This window comes from Phocoena phocoena, chromosome 7, assembly GCF_963924675.1.
Source record: "Phocoena phocoena chromosome 7, mPhoPho1.1, whole genome shotgun sequence".
Classification (NCBI taxonomy): Eukaryota; Metazoa; Chordata; class Mammalia; order Artiodactyla; family Phocoenidae; genus Phocoena; species Phocoena phocoena.
Genome location: NC_089225.1, coordinates 108,468,692 through 108,487,522, shown reverse-complemented (window position 1 = coordinate 108,487,522; position 18,831 = coordinate 108,468,692). Strand labels below are relative to the sequence as shown.

Below are 18,831 nucleotides of genomic sequence, written 5' to 3'. Positions count from 1 at the left end.
CACAAGGCGCACATGTGTGGGTTTGCTTGCACAAGGCACGCATGCGTGGGTTTGCTTGGTTAAGGCGGCGGCTCTGCGGGCTCCTCCCTGGCTCCGGGCCTCCAGGCACGTGATGCCTGGACCAGTTCTCGATGCAGGTCAGTTCTCTCTAACCGCTGGGTTTTTCCCGAAGTTTCATGGCCAAACCCCCTCCCTCTGCAGGCTGGCTGTTCTCCTCCCCTTCGGAATTCCTGGTCCCAGCTGCTGTTTTTTCAGATTGGCCTCAACAGGAGAGACAGGAGGGTTGTGCATGGGAACAGGAACCCTCGTGGTTAAGAAGAGAGAGGGGAACTCGGAGCTGGGGAGGGACTCATTCCTACGTGGAAATTCCCACCTCTGCTCTGCAGGGCCCTCCAGGGAGTGGGAGGTTGACGAGGGTTCACTACTTACAGAAACGTATTTTTCAATGAAGGTCGTTTTTACAGGAGTGTGTTTTTCTCAGGCACTATATTTAAACTTTTTAAATCCTGTTTTTAAAAAACCTTTCAGGTTTACACGAATCGGCTAAGAATCGGAGATTCTACAAGCACTTCTCGAGAGCCTACTATGTTCTAGGCCCCGGGGATGAGTCAGTGACCAAAGTGGACGCACATCCCTGCTCTCACGCAGCTTCTATTCTAGGGCCAGATTTCCTGGTGGTGAAAACCTAGGGAAGGGAGAGGCCTTGGTGAAGACGATGCTCACCTTGGCTCCTGCGTTCTGAGGCAGGGGCCCCGTGTTGCTGTCGATGATGAAAACTTCTTGGGTGATACGGGCGGTTGGGAGGGCGGTGTCGGAGGGCTCTCCCCCCTTCCAGGCCCCAGGGAGGAGTCCTTGAGCAGCTGGTCGTAGCTCCAGGCGGTGGGCTGCTGATCGGGGGATGGGGTCTGCTTCATGTGCCCAAAGGCCCCCATGCCCATGTAGTTGGGGTTGATGATTTCAGTGATGCTGGAGCCACCGCATGGAGGGACCCTGCGGGGGAGACACACACAGTCACACCTCAGGGCTCCTCCAGGTCAGCACCAGCCTGAGGAGAGTGTCCTCTGATGCCCGCTCAGGCTCTCCTCAACTCCTTCACTTCTGGGGTGGTGGATTCATTCATTCATTCGTTCATTCATTCATACAACAAAATAGTTACTGAGTGCCTGGTAACACCAGGAACAATAGGAGGAAATATGGTTGTAAATGAGATAGCCACAGTCTCTGTTCTCGTGGAACCAACGTATGATGGGGAGACAGACAAAACAAGCTCCGTGCCTGAGAGACGAGATATTTATACACTGCTCAAGTCTGACTGACAGTAACAAAAGGAGCAGAGATAGACTAGGGTTGGGACCACCTGGGCGTAGGGTGGCCCGTGAGGGCCTCTCTGAGAAGGGAGAGAGGGAAGAAGCAGTAAGTGCAAAGGCCCTGCAGTATGAGGGGTTGACCTGTCCCAGCAACAGTCTGAAGGCCTGTGAGCAAGTGGGCAGAATGGAATGAGAGGCTGGCATGGACGGCAGAGCTGAGTGACTATGGGGGTTGTCGGTGGTGGTAGGGTGTTGGTGGTAAATGGAGAGTTCCATCTGGGATAGCCGGCTTGCACGTCTGTGAGGCATCAGGATGGATGTGAGGCATCAGCCATGCGGGTGTTTGGAAAGATGAGCATGGAGGTCACAGAGGTCAAGGCTGCAGCCTCGACTGTGGGGGAGTCAGCTAACAGCTGTCGAGGGGCTGCCCAGACCTGGTGAGGTGACCCTGAGACACACACCGTGCTGCCTCTTGGTGACAGGAGTGTCGTCCTTCCTTGTAAGACGGCGCTCTCAGGAGAGCTAACTAGTAAGTGGAGTTCTGCATATATAGGTTGTAACACACGCTCCCCAGCTCCCATCTGGGAGCTCCCCAGGTTGTAACACACGCTCCCCAGCTCCCATCTGCTCAGCCAGCCTGTTTCTGAGCACATCCCACTCCCATCCATCGAGCCTGCTTCAGAAGTAAGTGTTAATTCTAATGCTGGTCCAATGGAAGATACTTTGTTGACCTACACTGATCCTGATTCTGGAGTCAAGCAGACATTTGAGAGCTGCAGTGCTTTCATCGAGGGGATTGTAGTAGGCGAAAAAGATTGAAAGGGATAGTTTCACGCCTAGGGCTACTGTCAGAGGCTGGAGGGGGGTGGGAGTTGCTGTGCATGGGGTGGGGGGCTGGGGCAGGCGAGGGCTGGAGGGACAGGTAGTGGGGGCTGAAAGGAGGAGAGGAATAAGCTGGGCTTGGCGGTGGCTTTTGGGATTTCGCTCGGCTACCTGGCACAGCTTTGCCCCCTTGGCAGGTAAACTGGCGTGGACACCATGACAAACCTCACTGGCTTGAACTCGAGACCGTATCAGTGAGCTGTGGTGACCCCGCTATTTGGGGACTGCTGTCCCCCTCGTAATCCAGGCTTTGATGCCCAGATTCTTCCCAGCTCAGTCTCTGCCAAAAGCAGCCTGCACGCACTTCCCCACAATGCTTTTCCGCCTTAGTCACAGGGTGGGGCTTTTAGCCCTGGAGCCATGGCTGCTGATATCCCTGGTCCTCAGGAAATACTGCAGCTGTTCCATGCGCCCATCTCTGGGGCTGCTGCCTCCCGGACTGGGCATCTTCCTAGTAGGATGTACCTTCCTAAGGCAGGGACTCCACCTAATTTGCCTTGGTTTCTCTAGAACCTGACACCTGGAAGTGCTCAGCCAGTGTTTGTTGAACTGAACCAAACTCTGCAGCACAGAAGAGTCTCCCTGGCCTTGTTGCAGTCACACCAGGGGTTTGTGGTTAGAAGCCTCGGAGCTGGAAGCATGACAGGCTTTTCGTGGCCAGCGCTTTCTTTCCCTCTGGGTCCTTGCTTTCTCTCTGCTCCAGTTCCCCACTCCCAGTCCTGGGTCTGCAAAGCCACGCTAGCTTGCAGTGAAGCCCTGGCAACACCCCCCCCACCTCTCCCCTCTACCTGTTGGCAGGTTCCCACTGCTTCATGGGGTCCTGGCTGGTGAGGCTCTTCAGGGACTTGGGTGCATTGGACTCATCCCGCTCTGTCTTCACAAAGTCTGCAAGAAAAGGGCCAGGAAAGAGCATGTGAGAGCGTGCAAGGGCCCAGCTCCCAGGGCTTGGGCCAGGATGGCAGAGAGGTTTCCCCTGGCAAGCAGAGGCTGGAAAGTGAATAATGGCCGTCTGGGGGCAGATTCTGAGACCTTGTGTGAGTTCGGTGATGGATTAGTTATGCCTGCATGGCTCCAGAGGGAGGAGAGTTGGCATGTGTGACCCAGAGTTGTCATTTCATGCAACATTTCCAACTTGTTGGTATCAGCAAGGGATAAAACAGACAAATATTTCTTGGCAGATCTAAATAAAAGAAACACAAGAGCATTTGGTGCCCAAAGCCAACCCGTTCACGAGCTTAATGGGGAACTGGGACCCTGTCTTCATATCTGACTCTGGCTATGGTTGCAGGGGTGCCAAGTCCCCCTCAGGTCTACATCCTGCTAGAGAAAGGAGCCCCCAGAGGGCAGAGGAGGAGCCCCATCCAAGGGAGGCAGCACCCATGATGGCCCAGGGCCTTCCCACGAGCAGGGGGTGTCAGACCGTCCCACATCTTGCTGTCTCACTGTTTGTGTGAGAGGCGGGACCCCATCACGTTTACGAATTTGCGTGAGTGAACCTGCACTTTCCCCTTGGGCCAGCCACTTACTCGGTGTGTGACCTTCAGCCAGTCACTTAACCTCTCTGTGCCTCAGTTTCCTGATCTACCAAACAAGGGTAGCACCTGGCTCTCAGAGCTATGGTGAGAGATAAATGAGACAACGTTTATAAGTCGATCATTTCATACATAGATCAAGTAGAAAATTAAAGCCCAACGCATTTTAGGCATCGTGATTTGAGTGCTTTTGAGCAAGAAGTAAAGCAAAGAGGAGAAGGAAAAAATGACCTCTTGCCCGTGTGAAAAGGAAGAAAGACTGGGGCCAGGCAAGGGTGATTGTGGCTGTGAGGTGTTGTGGTTCTGTAGGGAAATTCTCGAACCTGCTAAGGGTTGGGCCAGATTGCCTCTGAGATCCCCTCCGATGCTGCATTTCTGTCTGAGGCCACAGCAGAGAGACTATTCCGTTCCTGTCCCCGACCCAGCAGCACTGAAGAGGGAGCAGGGGAGGGGTTGTGCCCACTTACCATAGAGCTTCTCCCTCTTCTTGCCTTGGGAGGTCTGCAGCTTAATCTCCCCCTGGAAGTGACCCATCATCTCTCCGTGGTGGGTGAGAGGCGTGTAGATGGGGAGCTGAGTTTCCGTGGCCTCTAACCGTAGAGCAATGCAGCCCTCGCCTGGGGAGGTGGGGAGACAGCAGTCATGTCAAGACACCCGCCCCCGCCCCCCGCAACCCAGCCCTGCCATTTCCCCGGAGAAACACCATGCATTTGGCCTGGAGATTTAGCTCTCCCGCCCAGAGATGATCCTTTGCGACAATGGCCAAGGCAGGGATTATGAAACTAAACTTTCAGAACAACAACTCGTCAGCAATTTGGGGAAAACAACTCAAACCTTACAGCAAAATGAACTCCACGCAGATTAGTGGATATAAAATAAAGTAAATCATAGAAAATCCGGCAGAAAACCAGAATTAAATACTAATCTGATTGCTGGAAGGAATAACTTCCCAAGGTTTGAAGCAGTGTGAGAAATGACAAAAGAACACTGACAGATAGGATAGAAAAGTTTAAAACTTCTGCACAGAGAAAAAACAAAAATGCAAAGAGGACTGAGTGGGAACATTAGTTGCAGCCAGCTTCACACAGAGGGTATTTTATCTGAACTCCTCAAAATGAAATCTCCAGCAGATAAATGGGCAGATAACCCCACAGACATTTTCCACAGAAAGAAGCATAGATGGTTGATTTCAGTACATGGAAACTAGTTCAGTCTGCCGAGCCATCAAAAATGCAAATTAAGGCAGCAGTAAGAGACTCCCTCACAGACATGAAATTAATAAAAGCAGAAGCAAAGGATACCCAGTGCCAGCAAGGATCTGGGGAAACCTGTACACTGGGATGTGGCAAGGTCCACGAGGCAAGACGGAGCCTTCACAGCCATCAGCTGGGTGCTGAGCACCAACAACCGCACACATATGTATACCCTTGAGCCAGCAGACACGGGAACTTGCCCTAAAGAGACCACCCAAAAGAATAACAAATGTAGCCAAAGGAAAAAAAGGGTGTCCACAACGAAGAAAAGAGAACCCTCCTCCACTGTTGGTGGGAATGTAAACTGGTGCAGCCGCTAGGGAAAACAGTATGGAGGTTCCTTAAAAAAACTAAAAAGAGTTGCCATGTGATCCAGCAATCCCACTCCTGAGCATATATCCGGAGAAAACGCTAATTCGAAAAGATACATGCACCGCAATGTTCATAGCAGCACTATTTACAATAGCCAAGACGTGGAAGCAACCTAGATGGCCGTGGACAGACGAATGGATAAAGATGTGGTACACATGCTCAATGGAATACTACTGAGCCATGAAAAAGATAATGCCATTTGCAGCAACAAGGACGGACCTAGAGATTATCATACTGAGTGAAGTCAGAGACAAATATCATATGATATCACTTACAACTTCTATGTGGAATCTAAAAGATGATACAAATGAACTTATTTACAAAACAGCAATAGACCCACATAGGAAACAAACTTATGCTTACCAAAGGGGAAGAGGGGTGGGGGAGGGGTAAATTAGGAGTTTGGGATTAGCAGATGTAAACTATTGATACTATATATAAAATGGATAAACAGCAAGGTCCTACTGAATAGCACAGGGAACTATATTCAATATCCTATAATAAACCATAACGGAAAACAATATGAAAAAGAATATATATATATATATATACACACACACATAAAACGGAATCACTTTGCTATACATCAGAAACTAACTCGTTGTAAATCAACTATACCGCAATAAAAAATAAAAGTGTCCACAAAGAGATCCATCTCAGCATTGTTGATAACACTAACGAAAATAAGGTGCAGAGCCTCAGTGGCAGTAGGAAGGAGTACTTTAAAAACCGGGGATATAGTAAATCCGTGGAATATTATGACGCCATTAAAGCAACCGTCATGAAGGCTGTGTCGGAGGATCATGGAAAACGTGTATCATCGAATACCGGGTGAGGAAAGCAGAATGTAAATGGTGTCTCTGTGATAATTCTTCACATAGAAATCTATGTGTGCCTGTGGAGGAACACGGGAGTTTGAAAGCAAAATAAAAATGATTGCTGTAGCAAGGAATGAGACTGCTGGATGATTTTTTTCCTAGTTGTCAGTATGATATGCTGTTTGTCAGTCTGAATACCAAGAGGAGGAGACCAGGGAGAACTCCAGTGTTTGAAAAGAAAATGGAACCGTCAGGCCTGTGTTCCCGCCAGCAAACATCCCGACACCCTGGCACCCACGTGGATCCTCTCTCTTTGCTCCATCACAGTCCTCGGGCTCTGCCCGCCCCTGCCCTGGCGCAGGGACCCTCTTCCCAGTGCTGCACTGGGAGGGAGTGGAGGGCAAGATTCTGGAGCTGGGCTGCCTGGGTTCAAGTCCAAGGTCACACAGCAGCTTGTCAAACTCACTCAGTGGCTGTGTGACCTTGGACAAGTCACTTCATTTTCCCGCCTCTGCAATGAGGGTGGTGATGGAAGCTACATCCAGAGCCTGCACCGTGGGTGACAGACACACCTGGGCACCCTTCCTGTCTGTAGCCTCTTTCTGCTTCCCGGCTTCCACTGATCAGCATTAACCCCCCCTCAAATTCCTTCCATTGAAAACAAACACCCTCCCTGGACCCAGCTGCACATCCTGGTCTCTCATGCCCTCGGCCTCCCCACCCCCGCTCACTCCCTCGCCGTGCACACAGCTCTCCCAAGCCCACAAGTCTCCAAGTCCCTCTGTCTGCAGGCCACTGGTCTTTATTTGGTTGGATCCCTCGGCTACATTTGCTATCACAACCACGTCGTCTTGACCAGCTCTGACGGCGTCCCCGACCCCAGTCTTTGGCGTTCCTCCCACTTCTCTGGCTGAACCGTTTTAGTCTCCTTTGTCTGCTACTCACCACAGACAGTCCAGTTCAGGAAACGGAAACATTAACCCCAGCAACTCAAACCACAGGTTCAGGGCCATGCTCGACCCTATTCCCCCGATTCCCGTGGTCAAACAATTTCCCTTCTCAGTACCTCTCAATTTTAACCTGTCTCTCCATTTTTTTTTTTTTTTTTTTTTAACCATCGCTACTTTCATCCTGGCTCCCTCATCTCTTGTGTTGATCACTGCAAACACATATTCCTAAGATGCAAAGCTGACCATGTTACCATCTGGCCTGACTCTTCTGTGGCTCCCTTCCGTCCCCAGGATACGATATCTACCCCTAGCCTGGCTTGTATGGATCTGGCTCCAGAATCTCTCTGCCTACCTGTCCCCTCACTCCACGCTCTAGCTGCGCTGAATGTACCAAGCGCAAGGGCAAACCTGGAGCCATGGACAGGCTGAAGATTTTACAGAAGATGGTGTCTCTCTAGGAGGACAGTTACTGGGGCCACAGGCGTTCTCAAGCCTGCCTGGTCTGGGCACTGAGCAATGCCGGGAAGACCTGGGTTCAAATTAGGGCTCAGCCGGTTACGACCTGTGTGACTTAGGCAAGTCACTTCACCTTTCTGAGCCTCGGTTTACTTATCGACTAACTGAGAGAATCGTATCTGCTTCACAAGGTCATGTCAGGATAAATCAAGTAATACGTGCAAGCACCTAGCACGGAATCTGACCCAGGAAAGGCTCCATAGAGGGGAGGTGTTGTGGCTGCTTGCTGTCAGTCCCAGCAGCCTGATGGGGCCGGAAGGACAGCTTTCCAGTGTCTGTCCCTGTGCAGCACAGGGATGGGGAACAGAGCAGCCGGTGGGCTTTTGTGAAGGAGATACCACCGCTTCCCTTACCTCAGAGGCCTCGATCAGCAGGTGTGACACCTGCAGCCCCCGTCCTGGAACCCTTACCGTAGGATTCATCACTGTCAGAGGACTTAATGCTTATCAGGATGTGCTGGTCCAGCAGGTACTCGGGGTCAGAGATGATGGGCTTCAGCTGCAGAGAGAAGGACACAGGATTAGCTTGGACAGGTGGGGGACAGGTGGGTGAGGGTTGCCAGCCCAGAGGAGGGGAACGCATGGTTAAAAGGACTGTAGACGTTCTTTTTAAACAAATTCGAATCCCTGATTTTCTTGCCCCTAGAGAGCAGGAAGGAACCCATGTGCCCACCCTGCACAGCAAGGCAGGCTTAACCCTGTCACACTGCGACCCGGCCCTGGGGAGAGGGCCTGACTCCAAACATGCCTCATCCCCTGCCTCCCTGCCCTTCCTCTGCCCACCCCAGGTCCAAGGCGGATGGGACCGGGCCGATACACAGACTCTGGTGGGACCAGGAGCCAGGTCTGAACGCACCCCACTCCCTGCCCTCCAGCAGGGTACAGCCCTCTCCTCGGCCCCCTCCCAGGGTGGAGCTGCATTGAAGGGGGCACCATGGGGCCTGCCCTGCATCTGGGCAGGAGGAGGCCTGTGTCCACCTGCAGCGGAGCCCCTCGCGTGGGCCTGGACTGTCCTGTGGGTTGTTGGAGGGTGGCTCAGCGAGGGACAGACACACATCCTGGATTCACTCCTACATGCTGGCTACAACTTGTGACCTTCTCACACCTTAAGCCTTCCGCGTGCAGACCCCAACACAGTAAGGCCTAATGAAAAGGTCCCAGGCTGCCCCTTTCCTTTCCATCCACAGATACCAAGACACCCCTTGTGCAGGCCTCTGGGTGCATGCTGACTGACAGGATGGACTCTATCTCCATTCAGAAAGTTCCAGAACATCACTGCAGCCGCGTGACCATGAACAAGCCTCTTTGGGATCTGCTTCCGGTCCTTTCTCTGTAAAGTCACCTGGTCAGATGAGGCATCCTCTAGATCCCTTCCACAATCCATCAGGGGAATCGAAATTCATTTAGGAATATTGGGGCCACTAGGTTCAGGCCCATGTTTAACCACTGCTGGGAAGGGCGTCATACGCCGCCTTGAAAGAGAGGCAGCGTCTTCTGCATTTGGCCCGTGGGATTCCCACCCCCTCTGGTCAGGCCTGGCCAGAGCTCCGCCACTGGCCAGCAACGCTGGCTGACGAACGCAAAATCCTCCCTGTTCTTGAATTACCTTCGGAAGGGTCTCGCCAAACTTCACTACCAACTCCCCTTCACTTCCTTCTTCATTTTCTCCTTCCTGACTCTTGACGAAACCTGTCCGAGGATAAGAAGGCTGGCTTTCAGAAAACAGCACAAGAACTGGACAGAGAAGACTCCTTGGGCGGTCCCACCAGGACCAGTGAAGATACCCTCCTTCCTCTTGTATCTGTAGGAGCCACAGCACCGTTTAGGAGTCAGGCTTGTTGGGGATTTTGTTTTGGTGCACGGGATGGTCATTTGCCAACAGGGTCTAATTATTTTTAGGAGACTCAGAGATTCCCCTCCTTTTTGGCTCCACTTTGCAACAAACCAGGCAACAAAGAAATCATCACATCACAGGCAAGGAGATTAGGAAACATGACGGTTTCTCCCACTCAAGATAGCAGCCTTTTGAAATGCTAATTTAAGCTTCCTAATATGCTGTTTCCATAGAAATGTATGCAAATGCCTTGATATTTTATTAAAAACACCCGCACAAAAATCCTCATCATTTTTGGAAGTGCTCTGCCCTTCCTGGGTGAACTGGGACCTGGAGACTTCCTGGAGAAGGCGGATCTGTCACCAGCCCAGGCTGGGTCTGAGGAGGAAAGGGGGCGGGGCAACACTGCAGCTGGTGGCACAGGTGGTCCTGTTCCCAATTTCTGGAAGCATCTGTCATCCCGTCACAAAATGCCTCCTTCGGTGGTGTTGATTTGCCAGCCTCTCCCCCCGCCCCCCAACCCCCGACCATCTCAGCAAGGAGAGCTAGAAACCACACAGATGCCCTCACCGTGGAACAACTTTAGACAATATGCCTAGAAACGTCACCTAGAAAGGGTGTTTCCTAAACAGTTTGTGCGAACTGCTGCTGGCTGTTGGGCGGCCGTCCATCTCTAGTTTGCTTTTGGATGCTCAGACCACCTGAGAAGGATGCCTGTGATGTAGCAAAGAGCAGAGGACCCCGGGCAAGAACAAGCGATTACCAGCAGCCGCTCTGGCCCCAGCGCTGGCTTCCACAAGCTCTGGACCTTTGCGCAAGACCCTCTGGTTGAGTTGGAGCCCCGGCTTGGAGGACCCTCGAGTGGGCTAAACTCTGCCCGGAGGGGCAAGGAGAGGGTCCAGCTGCCCAGCTGTCTACAAGGGGCCGAGGGGTCTGTGCACCAGTGACTGACCCGTTCTGGGGCTGGAGCAGCAGTATCGCGGGATACTGGGGGCCCCTGTAGTAACTGGGTGTCTCCTTGTACCGTCCACCTGCAGCCCCACTCTGTGACTGCCCCCCCCTTTGAGGCTGATCCGTAGTCTTTCCCAGAGAGCGGAGAAAAGCACCATCAATGACAAGGCTTTTGTGGAAGAGCCGTGCCTGTCCCCCTAAGAGGCAGTTCAGCAAGCACGTACTCTCCAAGCAGCTCGAGTGGAACTCCAGGTAGAATTTGGTCTGGGATTTGGTCTTCAGTGTGGCGTAGCACCTGAGAAACTCAATCTGCCCTTGGCTGTCGACAGTCCCGGGGCCTGGAACAGGTGAGAACAGAGATTCGGTTCCACAACGTGTCTGGAGATGGAGTGTTTCAAACCAGCCCCCGGACACCGAGCTCCTTCCTAGGGTCCAGGGAAGTTGAGGGTCTAAGTGGAAGGAGAGGTTTCTCCTGAAATCCCACCACCCACACCAAGAATCCCCGATGATGGTAACAGCCTCTCTGACGAATCAAAGCTGGTGCAAAGCAGAGCGGGAAGAGTTCTACCCTCAGCTTTGCCACTAAAGCTGTGTGGCCTTGGGCAGCACCCCTTCTTGCAAAGAGAGCTTGTGTACTGAATGGTTCAGGCGCCTGACACCCAAATCTGTCTCATTTCTTTTTTTTTGCCCATTTTTATATTTTATTTATGTTTTTTACATCTTTATTGGAGTATAATTGCTTTACAATGGTGTGTTAGTTTCTGCTTTATAACAAAGTGAATCAGTTATACATATACGTATGTTTCCATATAATCTGTCTCATTTCTAAGTTCACACAGTGAGGGATGCCTGTCCCCCTTCCTCGGGCAAAGTTACCCCTGCTGCTTACTCTGAGCTCCTTCTGTTTACCTGTACCCAGGTAACTTGCAGGTATGCTCTTCATTTAGATGATGCTTTTGCAAGCGTCCTTAGGCTGGCTTTGAACAGTGTTCTGTCCCTCCATATAAATTCTGAGCTACCAGAGAGCAGGGACACACATTCCCTTCCTCTATCCCTCCCATCCTGCCTGCTTTTCTTTCGTTTTCTTCTTCCCTTTATTGAAGACAAACTGACAAATATAATTGTGTATACTTAAAGTGTACAACGCGATGACTTGATATACATATACACCCCGAAATGATTATCAAGATCAAGATAACTAACACATCCATCACCTCACATAATTAACTGTGTGGTAAGAATGCTTAGGATCTACTCAGCAGATTTTAAGTGTACAATGCTGTACCATTACCTATGGTCACACCAAGCTGAATTTTAGATCCCTGGAAATTACTCATCTTATAACTGGAAATGTGTACCCTTTGACTTACATCTTCTCCCCGCAAACCCCACCAGCTCCTGGCAACCATCATTGTACTCTCTGAATGAGCTGGCTTTTTTTTTTTTTTTTTAAAAAGATTCCACGTATAAGTGATACTATATATGTATCTTGTACTTGTTTTTCTGTCTGGCTTATTTCACTTAGCCTTCCTTTCTTTTTTTAACTCCCCAGCACCAAGGCCAGGCTCTGCTTGGGTAGACGTTCAACCAATGCTCAATCCCGGTAATCGGTGTTTGTGAGCATCTGCTGTGTGCCGAGTCCCAGTGGAGGGAGGGCAAGGCTGACCCTGGGGATGTGATGAGGGTCCTCATCAAGGGTGTGATGCATAGGCTGCCCCACCAACGCTGTAGGAACTCAGAGACAGGAGAGATGGGTGGGGACTGGAGAAGAGGTGGAAGGTTCTGAAAAGGCACAGTGACCAGAGCTAGGAAAGAGGCAGGATGGTGGGTCAAGGCTTGTGTGGAGAGTGGAGGTCACACTGCTGGGGCCATGGATGTTAGACCCAACAGCCTATGGGCAAGAGTGTCCCAGAAGACAGGGTTCCAGCCTCACCTACACCCCTCAGGGCACCAAGGACACAGAGAAATACAGGCTTTTCTAACCTGTATTGGGCCCTGCACTCAGCCCTCCTAAATGATGTCTGCTGACCACGGAAATGGGGGGTGGGCAGAGGAGGTGACAACATGGCTGCCCGGTCACCCAGACCCAGGGCTGGACATGCCACAGACAACACCCAGACCCCTGCTGGGACAAGGCTGGCCTGGCTACCAGGGCCGAGCTGGATTGCTTGAAAAATCACCTGCAAATCTACAGAGTATTATTAACTCTGATGTTTCCCCAAACTCAGTCACCCGCATCCTATCTTCACAATTTTTACCGCCTACCACGCACATGCACTAAGATTGACTTAACATTTTCTTTAAATAGACTCACTTTTAAAACTTAAATAATCGTATTTAAATAAAAAGGTATATCATAAGACTAAATGGAAAACCAGTGTTTCTTGCCTTACACAGAAGAGTCATATTTAAAACATATTAAAATAAATGCCTTACTAATAAATGTTCATCCATGTCCCACCCGGAATTGTCTATGGTGGCACATGTGCCACACCTTGGAAAACACTCATTTTCCCAATTTTAAAGACTGTCTTAACACTGAAGCTTAAAAAAAGCTGGCATATTTGCCAAAGACAGCAAGAACATGGGACTGAAATCATGATGTGGTTTGGACGTGAAGGGACCCGATGGATGGACTGTGGACTTGCCTGGAAGGATAAGCCTTTATCTAACACAGACGACTGATTGCTGCAACCAGAAGATGAGCACCCAGGCCTTCTGTCTGCATGGAGAACAGAGGGATGGACACCACCCACCGCTTACCGTTCTTGGAGACAAACTGGGAGGTGACTCCTGCCTCAAATGTGGCAAAAACAGGGCTGTGGTCACTTGTCATGATGTCACTGGTGCTGCCTGCAGGGGAGGGAAGGAATTTCTGAGCAGGGAAGGAGAAACCCTTCTGGTCAAGCCAAGGATGGCAAACGCATGGCAGAAATCAACTTGCACTTATGGAAGCCTCCAGAAGTGTCATGGTTTTGTACCTGTTGCTCCATTGACCTTCCATAACCACGCTTGAAAGTAGTGAAAGAGTGGGACCCTGTCTCCTCCATGGCTAATTGTGGCTGTAGTAGTTTTTCCTAAAGACTTGTGAGTTTTTAAATATATAGATCATTGCGTGTATGAACTGTGGAGCTTTTTCTGGTCTAAGCATTTTGTTGTATTGATGAAGCACTCACAGCTCAGAGTGGGATGGGGATTTAGGGTCACTGAGCCCATCGGTGAGAAATGGCACCTTCCACTGAAGGTGCCATTTCAGGAGAGAGTAGAAGGTGATAAAGTGCAGACACTGAGTGTAGACGATGTTTGTAAGGAGCTTGGTGCTTAGATGAGAAGGGGAGGCAGCAGAGCATGTTTGGAGGGATTAAGAGAAAGAGCAGAGGTCTAGGAATCCTGAGTCCCATGTGCTTTTGATATGTCATGTGGAAATGTCTGGCTGGGTACTCAGGGCTGGAGATCTATCTTCAGATTTGGAGTCATGATGTTAGGTGGAAGCAGAGGCCTCGAGGACGTTTTGGCCCCGCTGGGAAGACATGAAGGATGACAAGAGATGAGGATGAAACTCCAGGACACACCCAGCATCAGTGGGCAAAGGAGACACAGCACAAGAGACCGAGAAGGCAATAAACATATATAAGTCCTTCCCAATAAAGCTTTTACAAATTGGCAAAGAAAAAATAAACATACCACTCCTCTACCAACCAAAGGATATGGGCAGACAATTCACAAGAGAAATATAGATGGCCAATAAACAGGAAAAAATAATTGCTCGCTTGCAAACAACCGTCAAAAAGACAACTTAAAACAACAGTGAGATGGATGGAGAAAGAGAATGAGAAGAAGAAAGACAGTGGGATGCTGGGACTGGGGACAGTGGGGATGCTGGGACTGGGGACAGGAGGGTTGCTGGGACTGGGGACAGTGGAGGTGCTGGGAGTGGGGACAGTGGGGTCGCTGGGACTGGGGACAGTGGAGGTGCTGGGACTGGAGACAGTGGGATGCTGGGACTGGGGACAGTGGGGTCGCTGGGACTGGGGACAGTGGAGGTGCTGGGACTGGGGACAGTGGAAGTGCTGGGACTGGGGACAGTGGGGTCGCTGGGACTGGGGACAGTGGAGGTGCTGGGACTGGAGACAGTGGAGGTGCTGGGATTGGGGACAGTGGGGTTGCTGGGACTGGGGACAGTAGAGGTGCTGGACTGGGGACAGTGGGGATGCTGGGACTGGGGACAGTGGAGGTGCTGGGACTGGGGACAGTGGAGGTGCTGGGACTGGGGACAGTGGAGGTGCTGGGACTGGGCTAGAAGGAGAGCATGGAGCAAAGGGCCCAGGTGAAAAGCTTATCCAGGCAAGGAGGAGGGCATCCCTTCCCCGAGATAGGAGGCAAGGTGTAGGAGGGGCAGCAGTCTAAAGCATGCTTGGCCATTGGCAGGAAGAAGTCAGTGAGGATCCGGTGCTGTGTGAAGCGGGAGAAAATGGAGGAGTAGGGGTCAGGCCGAGTGAGGGGCTACAAGTTTGTGGTGGCAACAGAAGAGGAGAAGTTAAAGGGTGGACAAGCAGAGTTTTTAAAAATGTTCTTAAAAATACTTTAGATGTGTATTGACCATGATAGCATTAGCACTACAGTAACTGTGCCTGAAACCTGGGAGGTGGACTCCTACCTAGGTGGCCTCCCTATAACCATGCCCTGTGGGTCCACCCTCCCACAGTGAGTCTGGGCTTGGCCAGGTGACTTCCTTTAACCAAGAGGACATTGGTAAATGTGTGGCAAGCAGAGACCTAAAAAGTACTTCCACATCCGGGACTGTCAGCTGGGAATCCCAGGACCAGGAAGCAGCAGCCTGAACTAGCCTGCTGGATGATAAGCAAATATTAAGGTAGTTGTTACGCAGCAACAGATAACTGATACATGCTATTGATGTCACCACCATGAGACTCAAGCTCAAAGTTTACCCCCATTTCCTGAGCTCTGGACATTCATCCCCTTTTCTTTCCCAATTTCCTGCCCACTCACAACTTATTAGACCCTCCTCCAGCATTCCATGAAATACTGTTAGCAAAATTCCTTACCTCTTCAAACCTTCCCTTCATGTTTCAAACCTGGCCCTTCCTGGAAGTCACTGAAGCCTCCCAGGCGAGGCCTGGCTTTCCTCCCCCTCGCTAATGCACAGCCCAGACAGGGAGCAGCTGTGTCCTCCTAGCTCCTCAATGCCACTTGCAGACAAGTCTCCCTCCTTCTCTCTAAAAACCTTCATGATAGGGTCCTTTAGAAAACCGGATTTAGGCTCAAAAAGCGGTAATGCCACAAGCCACCACTTTCTCCTGAATTTCTGCAGAGGGTGGCTGGAAGGCAGACTCGACAGCAGAATTGGCAGAACTCGTGGAGCTGCAGGACGAGGGACAGAGGCAGCGCTGAGAGAGGACCGGGGTGATGGCCGGTGGCAGGAAGGGTCACAGGCCTGGAGAGTGCGGGTGTGGATGGGGTATGAGGAGGGGACATACAAGTGAGGAGGCTGAGTGCAGAGGGCGGGATGTGGGCCTTTGTAGGTTTTGAAGCAGAACAGTTCCTTGGCTGTGGGAGTGGGTTGCCTCTCCGCACACCTAAAGGGGAGTGGAGTCCCTCCTGGGCACAGAGCTCAGAGGCCAGGGGACTGAAGGGTGCGCGCCTTAAACTAGCCCAGGGTAGCTGCTGTGGTCCCTTCTGGGCAGCAGAAGGCATGCACAAAAGAAAGGAATGGAAACCAATTCAACGTTATGGGACCTGAATTGAACGTGGGGATTTGAGGGTCCCCACAGAGGCTGGGAGCCAGGAAGGTGGCCACTGGGTAGCAGCAAAACCTCTGCGGGAGTGAAACAGGGCTGGATAACTTTTCCATAATTATTTATTTTAATATTGCATCTTGTGTCTTTGCCATCAATTTACCCCAGTTTATCTTTAAATCTCCCCCAAACATGCGTGTGTACTCATGAGATGCATTCGGTTGAACCATACGAACTTCCAAAAGTTAACGATTTCTGATCTATGAAAGCACCACTTTTATATGGTTCAAACCTAACAGGCTCTTTTCAAAAAAATAAATATAGATTTATTTTAAAAAGTGCTCCATAATTCAAATGTTTCCCAAACCAGAAGATATTTATTCTGATGCAGCCCAAGATGGGACAGGATGCATCACCTTTTTAAGGTCACCTGACTGGGGATGCAGGGAGTTCTCCCATTTTACAGATGGACAGACTGGAGTCCTTCAATTTAGGGCAGTCAAACCTCTCAACTTGCTACTCACCGTAGGACTGACACACCACGTGCACCAGAGGGTAAGACTTCCAGAGGACTCGGTCACACCAGGAGGGCAAGTTGTACTTCATCTGCAAGTCAAAGTCAAAGCTTTGTAAAATGCCTACTACTTTAAAAGATACACCGTAAAATAAGAGATCGAGGCATGGCGTCTGTAATCCTGGATTCATCTGCTGGTTTTTTTTTTTTTTTTTTTGCGGTACGCGGGCCGCTCACTGTTGTGGCCTCTCCCGTTGCGGAGCACAGGATCTGGATGCGCAGGCTCAGTGGCCATGGCTCACGGGCCTAGCCGCTCCGCGGCATGTGGGATCCTCCCGGACCGGGGCACGAACCCATGTCCCCTGCATCGGCAGGTGGACTCTCAACCACTGCACCACCAGGGAAGCCCTGGATTCCTGTTTTAGAATGAGATGGATTCACCTGGCTGTGCTTCCTTACCCTCCTCACTATTTCAGAATCTCTTGTATTTTTACATTCTCTTACTTTTTTTTTCTGACTCAGATGAACCCCTCTACCTGTACATTCAACCCAGCCACTCACTTTAATAACACACTCCAGCTACCCCCCACACCCATTCATCCACCTATATACTTACCATCCATCCACACACTCATTCACACATCCATCCATCCACTTACCTACCCGTCAACTCACACATCCATCCCTCATCTACCTATCCATCCACCCACCCACCCACCCACCCATCCATCCATCCATCCATCCACTTACCCATCCACATACCCATCCACCCCTCCACATACCCATCTAATCTTTCAAACAACATGTACTATGATGAGCTCTCTCCAAGCTACACTGTGAGCAAGTGTCCACTGGGTGTGACAGACAAGGCAAACTGGCAATGATAGCAACCCTCCTTAAGGAATATCATTTTCCACTTAAGTTCTAGCTCTTTCTCCTCTGCCTACAAACATAAAAGTTCTCATCCTAAAAGAGCCTTCAGTTACTTTTCTCTTTTCTTCTTTTTGCCAATTTTCTTTCAAGAATGTTCTGTTTTCACTGCCTCTACTTCTGGACTGCCCATTTACTCTTTTTTAACTTGAGGTACAACTTATATATAGTAAAGTGTAGTGATCTATACTGTATGGCTTGAGGATCTTTTACATTTATATATGCCCATTTCACCACTACCCAGATCAAGATATAGAAAATGTCCATCATCCCAAAGGGTTCCCTCAGGCCCCTTCCTTGTCAATACTGCCTCTGAGAGGTAAACACTACTGGGGCCAATGTCTCCATTGATTAATTTTGCCAACTCTTGAACTTATAAATGGACTTAGTCAATATATATTCTTTTGCACTTGGCTTCTTTCAACCTTCTTCACCCTGCTGCTTGTATAAGTTCTTTCATTTTATTGAGTAGTTGTATTCCATTGTATGTATACACCACATTGATCTATTCTAATGTTGACGGAAATAGGGTTGTTCCCAGTTTTTGGACGTTATAAACAAAGCTGCTATAAACACTCTTGTATCTGTCGTTGGGTGAACAAATGCACTACTTTCCCTCAGGTATACAACAAAGTAGAATTGCTGAACAGGGTTGGTGCATGTTTAGATTTCATAGATGCTGCCAAACTGTTACTTCTTAACGCTGCAGTTCTCAGCGTTGGCTGCTCCGGTGAATTACTGGTGGAGCTTTACAAAGGCCCAGAAAGCAGGGCCCCACCCCTGGATCTGCTGCATCAGAACCTCTGGGGGGGGTCCAGGCATCTGTATTTCTGAAAAGCTTCACCAGTGATTCACCGGCACACTCTTGGTAAAGAGCCACCCTTACCCTCCTGCGGTCTGGATTTCACCTCCAAGGCTCGATGTCAACTGTTCTTTCAGTGTCCACCCAACCCCTGAACCCACGTCCAGCTGCTTGTGCAAGGTTCCAGTGACCACGCACGGTCTCTTTGACTCACATTCCATGCTGGTGACCACTGATGCTGGCAAGTCTCTCAGCCCCAGCTTCTGTGATGCTGCGAGCTGCCTGCTGGGTCCTCCCACCACCTACACACATGGTTCTTCTGTCTCCTTTGTTGTCTCTGCTTCTTCCTCTCCTCTCTCAACGGAGATGACCCCCAAATCTGTCCACAGCTCTTCTATTTTCATCGTCTGTGTAC

General features: G+C 50.4%; 1 protein-coding gene across 1 annotated transcript in view; it reads right to left on the bottom strand.

The window, feature by feature from the left end:
• Positions 1-18,831, bottom strand: part of INPP5D (inositol polyphosphate-5-phosphatase D) — a 131,291-nt gene that overhangs the window by 5,882 nt on the left and 106,578 nt on the right. The window contains exons 18-25 of the mRNA XM_065880214.1: positions 16,695-16,776; positions 13,178-13,267; positions 10,639-10,752; positions 9,236-9,318; positions 8,041-8,128; positions 4,189-4,338; positions 2,978-3,074; positions 724-990 (exon numbers count right to left, since the gene is read on the bottom strand). Of these exons, the coding sequence (XP_065736286.1) occupies positions 724-990; positions 2,978-3,074; positions 4,189-4,338; positions 8,041-8,128; positions 9,236-9,318; positions 10,639-10,752; positions 13,178-13,267; positions 16,695-16,776 (971 nt within the window). The remainder of the gene's footprint in view (positions 1-723; positions 991-2,977; positions 3,075-4,188; positions 4,339-8,040; positions 8,129-9,235; positions 9,319-10,638; positions 10,753-13,177; positions 13,268-16,694; positions 16,777-18,831) is intronic.